Source organism: Salvelinus namaycush, chromosome 24, assembly GCF_016432855.1.
Source record: "Salvelinus namaycush isolate Seneca chromosome 24, SaNama_1.0, whole genome shotgun sequence".
Lineage (NCBI taxonomy): Eukaryota > Metazoa > Chordata > Actinopteri > Salmoniformes > Salmonidae > Salvelinus > Salvelinus namaycush.
This window is the reverse complement of record NC_052330.1, coordinates 37,547,267-37,563,927: the sequence shown is the minus strand read 5'-3', so window position 1 is coordinate 37,563,927 and position 16,661 is coordinate 37,547,267. Positions and strand designations below refer to the sequence as shown.

The following is a 16,661-nucleotide window of genomic DNA, read 5'->3' as shown; positions in this document are numbered from 1 at the left end:
CCCTGGACTCAAAATCCCTGTTACGTACTTCATTTCACCTGTCACATTATTATGAAGTTTACGGTAGTCCCCAGTCACCTGTCACATTATTATGAAGTTTACGGTAGTCCCCAGTCACCTGCCACATTATTATAAAGTTTACGGTAGTCCCCAGTCACCTGTCACATTATTATGAAGATTACGGTAGTCCCCAGTCACCTGCCACATTATTATAAAGTTTACGGTAGTCCCCAGTCACCTGCCACATTATTATAAAGTTTACGGTAGTCCCCAGTCACCTGTCATATTATTATGAAGATTACGGTAGTCCCCAGTCACCTGCCACATTATTATAAAGTTTACGGTAGTCCCCAGTCACCTGCCACATTATTATAAAGTTTACGGTAGTCCCCAGTCACCTGTCACATTATTATGAAGATTACGGTAGTCACCTGTCACATTATTATGAAGTTTACGGTAGTCCCCAGTCACCGGTCACATTATTATGAAGTTTACGGTAGTCCCCAGTCACCTGCCACATTATTATAAAGTTTACGGTAGTCCCCAGTCACCTGTCACATTATTATGAAGATTACGGTAGTCACCTGTCACATTATTATGAAGTTTACGGTAGTCCCCAGTCACCTGCCACATTATTATGAAGTTTAGGGTAGTCCCCAGTCACCTGCCACATTATTATGAAGTTTACGGTAGTCACCTGTCACATTATTATGAAGATTACAGTAGTCCCCAGTTACCTGTCACATTATTATGAAGTTTACGGTAGTCCCCAGTTACCTGTCACATTATTATGAAGTTTACGGTAGTCCCCAGTTACCTGTCACATTATTATGAAGTTTACGGTAGTCCCCAGTTACCTGTCACATTATTATGAAGATTACGGTAGTCCCCAGTTACCTGTCACATTATTATGAAGATTACGGTAGTCGCCAGTCACCTGTCACATTATTATGAAGTTTACGGTAGTCCCCAGTCACCTGTCACATTATTATGAAGATTACGGTAGTCCCCAGTCACCTGTTGATGCTTGGTGCAGTCACCAGTAATGGTTGATGCTTGGTGATGTCACTAGTAATGCTTGGTGATGTCACCAGTAATGGTTGATGCTTGGTGATGTCACTAGTAATGCTTGGTGATGTCACTAGTAATGGTTGATGCTTGGTGATGTCACCAGTAATGGTGAATGCTTGGTGATGTCACCAGTAATGGTTGATGCTTGGTGATGTCACTAGTAATGCTTGGTGATGTCACTAGTAATGGTTGATGCTTGGTGATGTCACCAGTAATGGTTGATGCTTGGTGCGTGGGGATTCTCTGCTGTTACCAAGCAAACATTTAAAAAGTTATACTTTTTAGATAAAACTATACTAAATGTATTCAGGTCACCAAATAATTGATTAAAACAAACTGTTTTACAATGGTCTACAGTAGCCTCAACAGCACCTTATAGGGTAGCACCATGGTGTAGCCAGAGGATAGCTAGCGTCCGTCCTCCTCTGGGTACATTGACTTCAATACAAAACATATGTGGGAACTCCTTCAAGACTGTTGGAAAAGCATTCCAGGTGAAGCTGGTTGGGAGAATGCCAAGAGTGTGCAAAGCTGTCATCAAGGCAAAGGGCGGTTACGTTGAAGAATCTCAAATATAACATATATTTAGATTTTTTGGGGTTACTACATGATTCCATATGTGTTATTTCATAGTTTTGATGTCTTCACTATTATTGTACAACATAGAAAATAGTAAAAATAAAGAAAACCCCTTGAATGAGTAGGTGTCCAAACTTTTGACTGGTACTGTATGGGGTCATGACAGTGTTCTGACGCTGTCATGACATATTATGACATGGTTATGACCGGGTGTCAAGTAAAGTGTTACCCACTATTTTGTTAAGCTCTACATTTTTTCAGGTAACCATTAGCTAATCTATAACTTACAGCAAAGGGTTTCCCTGTTTAGGTTTTAATGCTCGTTTTTTGCTTCCGTTTGAGTTTACCATGTAGCTAACCCATGTCGTTAATCCATGGTACAAACGCAACACAGCCATAGCAAATTATAATTTTTCTCCACCATAGTTTGGGGTTATAAATCTAAAGCTATCATTGGAGATCGTAGGATATCTATTTTTAGTTCACGCTCGTATTTCCCCTCCGGTATTATGTAGCTCGGTATTATGTAGCTCGGTATAGCCTGTAGCAGCCTAACGCCTCATTGCCATGGAGACGTTTATAAAAATGTACGTCAGTGCATGTCATACCAACTACATCCACTAGAGGGGACTCAAGTTAAGGGAATGATTTATTGACCTTCATAAATCAAATCCTATTTTATTTGTCACATCCCCCAAATACAACAGGTGTAGTAGACCTTACCGTGAAATGCTTACTTACAAGCCCTTAACCAACAATGCAGTTGAAAAAATATAGAGTTAAAGAAAATATTTACTATTGTACAACATAGAAATGATGATTACTTTTGTAAGGCACTGTACTAGGGGTTAATACAGCCTCTGGTTCAGGGAGAGGCCAGGGGTCTTATTGTATAGTCCTCTGGTTCAGAGAGAGACCAGGGGTCTTATTGTATAGTCCTCTGGTTCAGGGAGAGACCAGGGGTCTTATTGTATAGTCCTCTGGTTCAGAGAGAGACCAGGGGTCTTATTGTATAGTCCTCTGGTTCAGAGAGACCAGGGGTCTTATTGTATAGTCCTCTAGTTCAGAGAGAGACCAGGGGTCTTATTGTATAGTCCTCTAGTTCAGAGAGAGACCAGGGGTCTTATTGTATAGTCCTCTGGTTCAGGTAGAGACCAGGGGTCTTATTGTATAGTCCTCTGGTTCAGAGAGAGGCCAGGGGTCTTATTGTATAGTCCTCTGGTTCAGGGAGAGACCAGGGGTCTTATTGTATAGTCCTCTGGTTCAGAGAGAGACCAGGGGTCTCATTGTATAGTCCTCTGGTTCAGGGTGAGACCAGGGGTCTCATTGTATAGTCCTCTGGTTCAGGGTGAGACCAGGGGTCTCATTGTATAGTCCTCTGGTTCAGGGTGAGACCAGGGGTCTTATTATATAGTCCTCTGGTTCAGGGAGAGACCAGGGGTCTTATTATATAGTCCTCTGGTTCAGGGTGAGACCAGGGGTCTCATTGTATAGTCCTCTGGTTCAGGGTGAGACCAGGGGTCTTATTATATAGTCCTCTGTGTGAATGGATGTTACTTTTCTTGTTTTTCTTCTGTTGTTTTCTTCCCCTCCACCTCCCTGTCCCCCTTGCAGAGTTTTTCTAAGGTTTTGAATAGCCTTAATCTTAACTATGGCATTGCCAAATAGGCGAGTCAGGGCAGCAACTCCATTTGTCAGTTGGAACACGCGCCGTTTGAACCACCGAGTCAACTGTAGTAGGTCACCCGGTCCACTGTGGTAGGTCACCCGGTCCACTGTGGTAGGTCACCCGGTCCACTGTGGTAGGTCACCCGGTCCACTGTGGTAGGTCACCCGGTCCACTGTGGTAGGTCACCCGGTCCACTGTAGTAGGTCACCCGGTCCACTGTGGTAGGTCACCCGGTCCACTGTGGTAGGTCACCCGGTCCACTGTGGTAGGTCACCCGGTCCACTGTGGTAGGTCACCCGGTCCACTGTGGTAGGTCACCCGGTCCACTGTGGTAGGTCACCCGGTCCACTGTAGTAGGTCACCCGGTCCACTGTAGTAGGTCACCCGGTCCACTGTAGTAGGTCACCCGGTCCACTGTAGTAGGTCACCCGGTCCACTGTAGTAGGTCACCCGGTCCACTGTAGTAGGTCACCCGGTCCACTATAGTAGGTCACCCAGTCCACTATAGTAGGTCACCCAGTCCACTATAGTAGGTCACCCAGTCCACTATAGTAGGTCACCCAGTCCACTATAGTAGGTCACCCAGTCCACTATAGTAGGTCACCCAGTCAACTATAGTAGGTCACCCAGTCAACTATAGTAGGTCACCCGGTCCACTGTAGTAGGTCACCCGGTCCACTATAGTAGGTCACCCGGTCCACTGTAGTAGGTCACCCGGTCCACTGTAGTAGGTCACCCGGTCCACTGTAGTAGGTCACCCGGTCCACTGTAGTAGGTCACCCGGTCCACTGTAGTAGGTCACCCAGTCCACTGTAGTAGGTCACCCGGTCCACTGTAGTAGGTCACCCGGTCCACTGTAGTAGGTCACCCGGTCCACTGTAGTAGGTCACCCGGTCCACTGTAGTAGGTCACCCGGTCCACTGTAGTAGGTCACCCGGTCCACTGTAGTAGGTCACCCGGTCCACTATAGTAGGTCACCCGGTCCACTGTAGTAGGTCACCCAGTCCACTATAGTAGGTCACCCAGTCAACTATAGTAGGTCACCCAGTCAACTATAGTAGGTCACCCGGTCCACTGTAGTAGGTCACCCGGTCCACTGTAGTAGGTCACCCAGTCCACTGTAGTAGGTCACCCAGTCAACTATAGTAGGTCACCCAGTCCACTATAGTAGGTCACCCAGTCAACTGTAGTAGGGGTATATGCCCATTTACAGAACTTATAAGGTGGATATAGTGTATCTCAAATCAAATTGTATTTGTCACATACACATGATTAGCAGATGTTAATGCGAGTGTAGCGAAATGCCTGTGCTTCTAGTTCCGACAATGCAGTAATAACCAACGAGTAATCTAACCTAACAATTCCACAACTACTACCTTATACACACAAGTGTAAAGGGATAAAGAATATGTACATAAAGATATATGAATGAGTGATGGTACAGAACGGCATAGGCAAGATGCAGTAGATGGTATAGAGTACAGTATATACATATGAGATGAGTAATGTGGGGTATGTAAACATAAAGTGGCATAGTTTAAAGTGGCTAGTGATACATTTTTGATCAATTTCCATTATTAAAGTGAGCTGGAGTTGAGTCAGTATGTCGGCAGCAGCCACTCAATGTTAGTGGTGGCTGTTTAACAGGAAGGAAACATCTCTGAATGAAGATCATTCTAGACTCAAACGGGGAGGATTCTCACAGATTTTCCATTCCAAGTTTCGTGCTAAAATGCAGCGAGTTTTCTATTTAGATTCAGAGAGATGTTCCGTTTCGTAGTTTCAAAGGTGATATCGGACAAAAAAATGTCAGTTTTGTTTTCGTGCAGGGCAAACTATATAACATCCCATTTGTATTCGCCAGTATTTACGCTCCTAATTGGAACAACGACCAGTTTTATCCTGAGAGTTTCTCCGCTCCTCCCAGATCTGAACACTCACTAATTTATACTAGCAGGGATGTTAACTGCCCTGCACCCCACATTAGACCGCTCTAAAGCTCGATCAGGCTCCCTTTCTAAATCAACACGTGTTAATCATTATTTTAACCAGGCATATGGTGTAATATTGTTATTTAACCTTTATTTAACTAGGCATGTCAGTTAAGAACAAATTCTCATTTTCAATGACGGCCTAGGAACAGAGGGTTAACTGCCTTGTTCAGGGGCAGAACGACAGATTTTTACCTTGTCAGCTCGGGGATTTGAACTTGCAACCTTTCGGTTACTAGCCCAACGCTCTACTAGGCTACCCTGTCGCCCCGACAGACCCCTGGAGATTTAAAAATCCTACATCTAAACAATATTCTGTATTTTCCCCCAGTCCATCAGGCGTATTCCAGAATTCATCTTTTCCTCCTAGACAAGATTCTCCCGATTCTAAAGTCCACTTATTTATGAGGTCATCTCAGACCACATCCCAGGGGTAATGGTGTTATCATGAGGTCATCTCAGACCACATCCCAGGGGTAATGGTGTTATCATGAGGTCATCTCAGAACACATCCCAGGGGTAATGGTGTTATCATGAGGTCATCTCAGAACACATCCCAGGGGTAATGGAGTTGTGTTTTCCTGATAACGTTCTCCCACAATGCACTTGGCGACTCAATCCACGTCTCTTCTCAGATGAAGAATTTAACACTTTATACATCATCCCAAATAGATTTTATCCTCGAGGTCAATCGGCTAACAGAGGCAAGTACGTGCACCCTATGGGAAGCGATGAAAGCTGAAAACCTACTGTACGTGGCCCAGATCATATCATATAATGCCGCGTGATTAAGAGGTCAGAGCGTCTTACAGAATTTACGAATCTTATAAAACGACATTGATGAGAGGCACTCAACCTCGCCATCTGCAGATAATAAGGAGAGAATCACACAGAGAATCACACAGAGAATCACATAATAAGGAGAGAATCACATAATAAGGAGAGAATCACACAGAGAATCACATAATAAGGAGAGAATCACACAATAAGGAGAGAATCACACAGAGAATCACATAATAAGGAGAGAATCACACAGAGAATCACATAATAAGGAGAGAATCACACAGAGAATCACATAAGGAGAGAATCACACAGAGAATCACATAAGGAGAGAATCACACAGAGAATCACATAAGGAGAGAATCACACAGAGAATCACATAATAAGGAGAGAATCACACAAAGAATCACATAATAAGGAGAGAATCACATAATAAGGAGAGAATCACATAATAAGGAGAGAATCACATAAGGAGAGAATCACACAGAGAATCACATAATAAGGAGAGAATCACACAGAGAATCACATAATAAGGAGAGAATCACACAGAGAATCACATAATAAGGAGAGAATCACATAAGGAGAGAATCACAGAGAATCACATAATAAGGAGAGAATCACATAAGGAGAGAATCACAGAGAATCACATAATAAGGAGAGAATCACATAAGGAGAGAATCACACAGAGAATCACATAATAAGGAGAGAATCACATAAGGAGAGAATCACACAGAGAATCACATAATAAGGAGAGAATCACTCAATAAGGAGAGAATCACACAGAGAATCACACAGAGAATCACATAATAAGGAGAGAATCACATAATAAGGAGAGAATCACACAGAGAATCACATAATAAGGAGAGAATCACATGAGAGAATCACACAGAGAATCACATAATGAGAGAATCACACAGAGAATCACATAATGAGAGAATCACACAGAGAATCACATAATAAGGAGAGAATCACACAGAGAATCACATAATAAGGAGAGAATCACAGAGAATCACATAATAAGGAGAGAATCACATAATAAGAAGAGAATCACACAGAGAATCACATAATAAGGAGAGAATCACACAGAGAATCACATAATGAGAGAATCACACAGAGAATCACATAATGAGAGAATCACACAGAGAATCACACAGAGAATCACATAATAAGGAGAGAATCACATAAGGAGAGAATCACACAGAGAATCACATAATAAGGAGAGAATCACATAATAAGGAGAGAATCACACAGAGAATCACACAGAGAATCACACAGAGAATCACATAATAAGGAGAGAATCACATAATAAGGAGAGAATCACATTACAGACTGAATTTGACTCTTTCAAACCGGTTTAGCAGAGCACCGCCACTTCAAATCCAGACCAAACCACAATGAATATGGAGAACGGGCCAGTAAACTTTACACGCCATCAATTGAGGCAATCGTCAACATCTGGCCCTAATACCTGGAATCACAACCTCAGCAAGTGAGACCACCTCAGACAAAAAGTTGATTAATGATCAATTAAAAAAAAAAAAAAAAAGATATACGGGGACCTTACACGACATTGTTTTTTTACCACCCTTGATTCCTGCACTTGATCCGGAAAACCAATCGGATCTTCAGAAGCACCTCTCTTGTAGCAGATGGACCAATAAATTAAAAAAACTCTATGAAAAGCGCTAAGGCACCGGGTCCCGATAGTTACCCAATTCAGTTTTACAAAAGATTATAAGATGACACCTTTTATTACGCAACATCTATACTGAGGCACTCAAACAGGAGTCACTCCAACCATGTCACACACTGTAATATCAGTCCTCGTTTTGCTGTGACTATAAAGATACTTACTAAGGCTCTGGCTGTCCGATTAGCTGTGGTTATGCCAAAAAAAAATCTTTACCCAAACTCTTCCCCTATTCCAGAAGCCATGATCTCTCTGGATTCCCAGAAGGCTTTGTTGTTGCCCGTATTGAATTGCTTCCTACGGCACTGAAAGATGTAGATTTTGACACTAATTTGGTCTCTTGGATAAAGGTCCTGTATTCAGCTCCTCAAGCATCTGTTCATACTAACAGCACCCTCTCTCACAGTACTTCTCCCTGCATAGAGGAAATTGTCAGGGCTGTCCGCTGAGTCCTCTCCTGTTTGATATAGCCATCGAACCCCTAGCCATCTCCCTGAGAGGCGGAGTGGGGGTGACAGATATAGATCGAAGAGGGCAGGTCCACAAACTGTTTCTGTAAGCTAATCCATTTTCGGATTAATTTCCTTTCATGGTAACTTCCTACTGGGCTACCAATATTCACAAGATAAACCTTTTCGGTCTTTTAGAGGGGGAAGAACAGGTGTGGTCACTTACATGCTGACCAGACTGGACACGTCGCGTGCCTGAGCGTCGCAAAATAAATTTAGAAATCCATGTTATTCAATTATTGCACCCACACTGCTTTCGCGCGACGCCAAGGGCTAAAATAGAAGTCGTTCCTATTTCTGACGCAGATCACGCTGAAAGTCATCTCCTCATTGGTTTATAGAAGCAGGTACCCACGTGCCATCTCATTGGTTATACCCACGTGGGTGATTGAAAGACAAAATGTTTTGCCAGTTGTCGTGGTAATACTATGAAAGTTTAGATGCGATCACCATATAATTTAAACGATGAAAAAGCCTGGAAAGAGTAGAATGACTAGAAACGATTAGGTTGGCTGTTTTATGTGTGGATTAATTGTCGGAGTAGAGATCCTTGTGCATTTCAGGTAAAATAACTCAATGTTTATATCCCAGGACAAATTAGCTAGCAACAGCAAGCTAGCTAAATAGGACAAATGAACGTTAGCTAGCAAGTGCAAGCTAACTAGCTAAATTACCATACATGTTTAATGCTTTTCGACCTGTCCCCAAATTAATGCCATTGGTTCAGAGTTTGTTTTGATATTTTAACCTGCGTGTCGTGATCGCGTTTGGTGTGTGGTGTCCTCTTTACATACACCGACGTTGACAAGACATGACAATTAGCTTAGCAACCACGCGATGCAGCATAACGACATACACGCGATTGGTCGACAGTCTGCTGGTTGAGGCGTCATACATTCCCATCTCCGTTCTGTAATATCTCTGGTAACGGAACCATGTTATGCACCCTGGACTAAAAAGACAAAACGTGCTGGACCTTACGTTAAATTACACATTCAATGTAAGAACACCGCAAAAAAAATATGATTAATGGCTCATTCGAGTTATGACATCGGATAGTATTGAAATCTGACATGTATATGATAAGATGTCTTTGATTAGATACACATTAAAACGACCCAGGGAAAATCGATAAAACACTCAAGACATAAATGGATGAACCTTTCCTTTAATAAAACTCCAGAAAGAAAAGGTATTTCCACAAGCGTTTATTGAAAACGACACTATTTCTTGGCCTTGAAGTACTCCTCAATCACATCCTTGGCTTGAGACTCCTTGCCATAGTCCTAGGGAGGGAGGATTTATAAATGAAGTGTGATACAGGGGCTAGCTACAAGACAGTTCAGTTCTAAATGACACTATTCTCTATATAGGGAATAGGGTCCCATTAGGAGGTACATGCACTGCATTCCAAAAGTATTCAGCCCACTTGACACATTATGTATTGTTACATCCCTATTGTAAAAATAGATTTCTCATCTATCTACAAACAATACCCCGTAATGACAAAGCAAAAATAGGTTGAGAAATTAACAAATTTAAATAAAATAAAAATTAAAACAGAAGTAATCAGACCCTTTGCTAGGAGACTCAAAATTGAGCTCAGGTGCATCCTGTTTCTATTGATCATCCATGAGATGTTTCTACAACTTGATTGGAATCCACATGTGGTATATTCAATTGATTGGACATGATTTGGAAAGGCACACACCTGTCTATATAAGGTCCCACAGTTGACAGTGCATGTCAGAGCAAAAACCAAGCCATGAGTTCGAAGGAATTGTTTGTAGAGCTCCGGGTCAGGATTGTTTCGAGGGACAGATCTGGGGAAGGTTAACCAAAAATGTCTGCAGCATTGAAGGTCCCCAAGAACACAGTGGCCTCCATCATTCTTAAATGGAAGAAGTTTGGAAACACCAAGACTCTTCCTAGAGCTGGCTGCCCAGCCAAACTGAGTAATCGGGGGAGAAGGGTCTTGGTCAGGGAGGTGACCAAGAACCTGATGGTCCTTCTAACAGAGCTCATCTGTGAAGATAGGAGAACCTTCCAGAAGGACAACCATCTCTACAGCACTCCACCAATCAGGCCTTTATGGTAGAGTGGCCAGACGGAAGCCACTCAGTAAAAGGCACATGACAGCCATCTTGGAGTTTACCAAAAGGCACCTAAAGACTCTCAGACCATGAGAAACAAGATTCTCTGATGAAACCAAGATTGAACTCTTTGGCCTGAATGCCAAGCTTCACGCCTGGAGGAAACCTGGCACCATCCCTACGGTGAAGCATCATGCTGTGGGGATGTTTTTCAGCGGCAGGGAGACTAGTCAGGATCGAGGGAAAGATGAACGGAGCAAAGTACAGAGAGATCCTTGATGAAAACCTGCTCCAGAGCGCTCAGGACCTAAAACTGGGGCGAAGGTTCACCTTCCAACAGGACAATGACCCTAAGCGTCGGGACAAGTCTCTGAATGTCCTTAAGTGGCCCAGGCAGAGCCCTGACTTGCATCCAACCTGACAGAGCTTAAGAGGATCTGCAGAGAAGAATGGGAGAAACTCCCCAAATACAGGAGTGACAAGCTTGTAGCATCATACCCAAGAAGGTGCACCCAAAGGTGCTTCAATGAAGTACTGAGTAAAGGGTCTGAATACTTATGTAAATGTGATATTTTAATACATTTGCAAAAATCTGCCTTTGCTTTGTTATTATGGGGTATTGTGTGTAGATTGATGGGGGAAAAAATAATTTAATACATTTTAGAATAAGGCTGTAATGTAACAAAATGTGGATAAAGTCAAGCATTGTGGTCAGTATGGTGAAGTAACTAATAAAATGGTCAATGTAGCCATTTATTGGGACCCCAGACACGACAGTGAGGTGTAGGGGCTCGTAATCTGGCAGACACACTCTGGCCAGATGTATAGGACAAACAGCTGCATGGCACTGACAGCACAGCACCTGCACTTGACTGGCACATTCAACCCTCATAACTCTGTACACCACGAGGAACATTCCAAGCCCTCCATAAATACAGTTCTCCCAGGCGTTTCCAGAAGATGTACAGGCCAGTGGGGTTTGTTTTTTTATATACCTTGATTACAACACAGCTGCAGCCCACCACCTTACGGGGTTTGCCCTCGCGGTCGATTTTACACAAACCGACCCACTCGCCAAGCTTCTTGTTGTCGTCGACCTGGTGGACAGGGAAGAGGCAGGAGGAGGAGAGAGAGGTGAAGACAGGAGAAAAGAATGGAAGGATTCAATACAGGTGAAGAGCTGTGCTACATCCTAGTAGCAAGACTTAAGTGGTTGTGTCTCAAACAGAAACCTATATAGTGCACTAAGTGTTGACCAGGGTCCATAGGGGCTCTGGTCAAAAGTAGTGCACTAGAGGATAGGGAGCAGAATAACCTCCACCCTCGTTCAACACCATCACATAGCAACACTTTACTTTTCAGTGGTTCCCACAGGTCAAAACAGCCTACTTTCTCTCAACTTGTAAAGATGCACCGGTTTCTGCTTTCCCATTGGTGTAACCTGTACATGTCTCCTCCCACACACCATTTATACCTTGATGAGGTTAATCTGATGCTCAGCGCAGAGGGCTTCCACCAGCTTGACGTACATGGGCTCGTCACAGTTGGCAGCAAGAACGCAGAGGTGGGCCTGGCGCCTGGACACAGGAGAGGACGGGAGAGCGAGGCTCAGGTAACATACGGAATATATCACTAGGCAACATACGGAATATATCACTAGGCAACATACGGAATATAACTAGGCAACATACGGAATATAACTAGGCAACATACGGAATATAACTAGGCAACATACGGAATATAACTAGGTAACTACTTTAGTGTGCGAGGGCTGGGAATTACCAGGGACCTCACGATATCTAGGTGCCGATATATTACGTATTGTGATTCTATTACGATTTGATGTTCCAGACATATTGCAGAGCGACAGGAGCCATGACAACACATTTTGATCAGTCATGGAAATAAGTGCTGAAAACAAATTGGCTCCCTATTTCTAAAAGAAAGCAACAAGCTATGAAAGAAAAGTTCTGGTGCTGGTACAGCCGACTACAGCACAAACGTTACGATATTGTCAAAACGATACAGCGCCGAAAATATCCTAAAATGTAACCGCATCTACACCCCCCCCCCCCATCACTAGTGTTTACCTCCCAAATGACACCCTACTACCTAGTATATAGAACACTCCTTTCAAAAGTAGGGCAGTAGCTAGGGAATAGGGTACCATTTGGGACAGATAGTTTGGTTGCCTTAGTTCAGATTTTGAGTAACAATCAGCCATACTTCGCCACACTTTGCTAACTAATAGAACACAGCAATGAAAAATACAATACATTTCGTGTCTGTCCCAAATGACACTATTCCCTACATAAAGCTCTACACAAAATTAGTGTACTGTGTGACAGCCATTACACATGGAATGAAAGGGGTGCCATTTAGGACACATACAATGACCGGAAATGTTCAGACTCACTTGTCCAGCGCCTTGGCGGCCTCACGGATACCGCGGGCCAGACCGTCGTGGATGAGGGCGGTCTTGAGCACCTCAGGTAGAGCGGTGTTGACATCCATCACACCTCCGGCAGCGATGCTGAGGGGGACAAGGACGACGAGGTGGGAGATAGGGGAAAGACGGGAGAGGAAATGGGGAGACGCGTGGGATGGGAGAGGGGGTACAAGAGTTAGTTGGCTACAACTGACCGGTAAAGACGCTAGTCCACCGGGTTGAATGTGCGCAATCTCCCGGCGTGTCAGATAGGGGATCTCACTCATAATTTAGAGTGAAGGGGTATCCGACTAAAGAAAGTAAATCATCACACAAGCGCCGGGAACTATCTAGCTACTCCGTTAGCATTGCAGCTATATTCACATAGTTACTTGGTTGCAGCCACCGGACTAAAACACATGCATTAACTAGCCATACAGCTAGCTAGATAACGTTAGCTTGGGGGACTCCAGGTACGGGATATGCCATAGTGTTGTCAAGACTATTAGAAGTGCAAGTAGAAGCGTGGAAATTATATTTTTTTAACACAGCACCACTTGACACACAATTAAACGTTGAAAAGTTCACATTTGTTGGCTAGCTAGCCTTGGTTCAGGAGCTAGAGTACAACAGTCACGCTTACCCTTCCTCGGCCATTGTAGATTATCGATGGATGGGGTGGACCTAAAGTTCTGCAATATTTATCAAACATGAAAGAAACGTTACTATTCATGATGATAAGGTGATTGTGGTGAATTTTCAACAAACGATGTTTGATAAATCCGACAGATTATTTGCTGAGATGTAGAAACCCACCCAAACTCCTCTCTGGCAGTGGGTAAAAGAGAACGTAATGTCGTCAGCGACATTCATTTAAGGGCAGAAGGAGGACCCGAGAAGTAGGTAGTCATGACTCTGCCTGTCTAATAGTAACGGCTCAGAAAACAGAAGTTTGTAGAATTTCCGTTGTAAAATCGAAAATATACAATTCGTTGAACATATTTAAAATTACACAGTTCATACAAGACATTAAATGTTTATTTGCGTTATTTTAATATGTCGGTCGACTGACGTGTTTTTAATTACATCTATTGCCGCTAAATGGAGCCTAAACTAAAATGCATTATAGTGGTTGGATTGCATACCGTTTATGGCTGTAGCTTTCTGTGATTGTAGGATGCATCACATGCATATTGTTGTATGCACATTTTCATATTTTCTTCAAAATTTGCTGTACTTTGAAAGTGGAAGTCAATGGGCCATGCCAAATATTACATAAACTCTGACATTTTATTTGATGTTTTAATTTTTTTACCATTATTTAACTAGGCAAGTCAGTTAAGAACAAATTCATGGCATGCCACTGTGTGTATGAGTGTTGTGTATCGTTGTTTTGATGTTGATGGAATATTCTCCTAACCTACAGGAAACATGAATGTTCTTGCAACGTTCCCATGAAACGTGTCTAGAACATTAATATTGAATATTATGAGAACATGGCAACCACGTTCTGGGTATGTTCTGTTTGACATGAAGGGAATGTTCTCCTAACTAACAACAAAACATGCTAAAAAGGTTATCGGAAGGTTTTTGCTAACAGATTGAATAACTAACGGAAAACTGGACACTGAAACATTAGAAAAACGTTCTCGCTCCCTAGAATTGTTAGCTGGGAAGTAAATCTGATTATATGGGGTGATGAATTGAGTTCCTCTGCTGCATTTCTATGGGGAGTAACTCATTTGTTTTGCAGAAGTGTATTTGTTATTTCTAACCTTTATTTAACTAGGCAAGTCAGTTAAGAACAAATTCTTATTTTCATTGACAGCCTAGGAACAGTGGGTTAACTGAACTGTTCAGGGGCAGAATGACAGTTTTTTTTACCTTGTCAGCTCAGGGAGTTGATCTTGCAACCTTGCGGTTACTAGTCCAACGCTCTAACCACTAGGCTACCTGCTGTTTGGTTTGTTACTCCTACTGTAGCGGTTTCAGCCTCATCCTAATTGTAATGCACTTGTGAGTCGCTCCGCTCAAGGTACTGTACTGTCTGATAGATAGTATATTATCTATCAGACAGTACAGTATATTATCAAACAATACATTATCTGTCTGATAGATAATGTACTATCAGACAGTACATTATCTATCAGACAGTACATTATCTATCAGACAGTACATTATCTATCAAACAGTACATTATCTATCAGACAGTACATTATCTATCAGACAGTACATTATCTATCAGACAGTACATTATCTATCAGACAGTACATTATCTGGGCTACTAAAATGATCAAGGGACAAATCTAGAGGTATCAGCACTGTGGCTGTATGCGTTGCTGGATACAAAATAAATTATAAATACTGGATATAAAATGAAATAATTAGATGATTAAAAATATTCATTTTAAACCGTTTGTCAGAGAAACCACCACGGCAGCATTCATAGTCATCGTCTGTACCAAATTTGGTTTTATATAAAACTTTTTTTAAACTTTTTTTTTTAAACTGTTGAGTCAACATTTAACATACCATACAAAATAGATTATTTTCCATTCCTCCATAATAACACAGAAATTATAGCAAATATTTGGCAACTAGTTGGCTTGACAAAATTTCCAAAAGAAATTGTTTTTTTTTACACGTTGGTGCTTTAGGGTTAACCGTGTTTTAAAGTTGTTACAGTGTTTGTTTACAATTACATCGTTTACAAACACAGCAGTAAAACAAATTCTGATGTGGTATTTTGGGTTCTGACGGGGGCACGATAGTCGAACGTACTGTATATTTCAAGAATCAGTGGGGTAGGCGTAGGCTATATACAATGATTGTACAAAACATTAATACCTTTTTAATAATATTGAGTTGCACCACCCCTTTTAACTTTCAGAACAGCCTCAATTGGTCGGGACTCTACAAGGTGCCAAGGTGTCCACAGGGATGGGGGCCCATGTTGACTCCAATGCTTCCCACAGTTCTGTCAAGTTGGCTGGATGTCCTTTTGGGTGGTGGACCATTCTTGATACACACACGGGAAACTGTTGAGCGTGAAAAACCCAGCAGCATTGCAGTTCTTTATTCAAACTGGTGCGCCTGGCACCTACTACCACCATACCCCTTTCAAAGGGCTTCAATATGTTGCCTTGCCCCCTTCACCCTCAACAGCACACAATCCATGTCTCTATGATCTCAAGGCTTAAAAATCCTTCTTTAACCTGTCTCCTACCCTTCATCTACACTGATTGAAGTGGATTTAACAAGAGACAATAGCTTTCATCTAGATTCACCTGGTCAGTTTGTGTCATGGAAAGAGCAGTAGTTCGTAATGTTTTGTACACTCATATATATATATATATATAATTACTTTAAAAAGTCCAAAGATGGATAAACAAATGCTTGCACCAATATAGTGTTTCAACCTTTCCCTTTTTGTAAAAAACATCTTTATATGCACAGTGGGAACACATTTAAAATGGAGTGCAGAGAGATAATTCAGAATGGGATTCTGATATAATATGTGAGTTTTAGAATAGTGTTTAAGAATATGCATTAGACATATTTGCATATTGCATTATAGTCAATGGCAAGTAGGACTCAGCAAAATGTGACAACCAATTTTCTCTGTAACGAATCAAAACAATAAAAAAAAAAAAAAAACAGTTTGGGGGATCAACTATGGCAGGGGTATATAAACTTTTACCCTACGAGGTCCGGAGTCTGCTGGTTTTCTGTTCTACCTGATAAATTAAATTGCACCCATCTGGTATCCCAGGTCTAAATCAGTCCCTGATTAGAGAGGAACAAGGACAACAACAACAAGTGGAACTGTCTGCGAGGTCCAGAGGTGAGTT

General features: G+C 42.2%; 1 protein-coding gene and 1 non-coding gene across 2 annotated transcripts; both read right to left on the bottom strand.

Moving 5' to 3' along the window:
* Positions 1-9,441: 9,441 nt before the first annotated feature.
* rps12 (ribosomal protein S12) lies at positions 9,442-13,706 on the bottom strand. Its single transcript, XM_038962546.1, has 6 exons — positions 13,627-13,706; positions 13,454-13,502; positions 12,799-12,915; positions 11,857-11,959; positions 11,378-11,479; positions 9,442-9,575 (listed from the first exon to the last, which is right to left on the bottom strand). Exons 2-6 carry the CDS (start codon positions 13,465-13,467, stop codon positions 9,513-9,515), a joined length of 399 nt encoding a protein of 132 aa, XP_038818474.1. The 5' UTR covers positions 13,468-13,502; positions 13,627-13,706; the 3' UTR covers positions 9,442-9,512.
* Positions 13,071-13,148, bottom strand: LOC120019780. The gene has a single exon (XR_005472389.1). It is a non-coding gene; the product is annotated as a small nucleolar RNA SNORD101 (small nucleolar RNA).
* Positions 13,707-16,661: the final 2,955 nt, after the last annotated feature.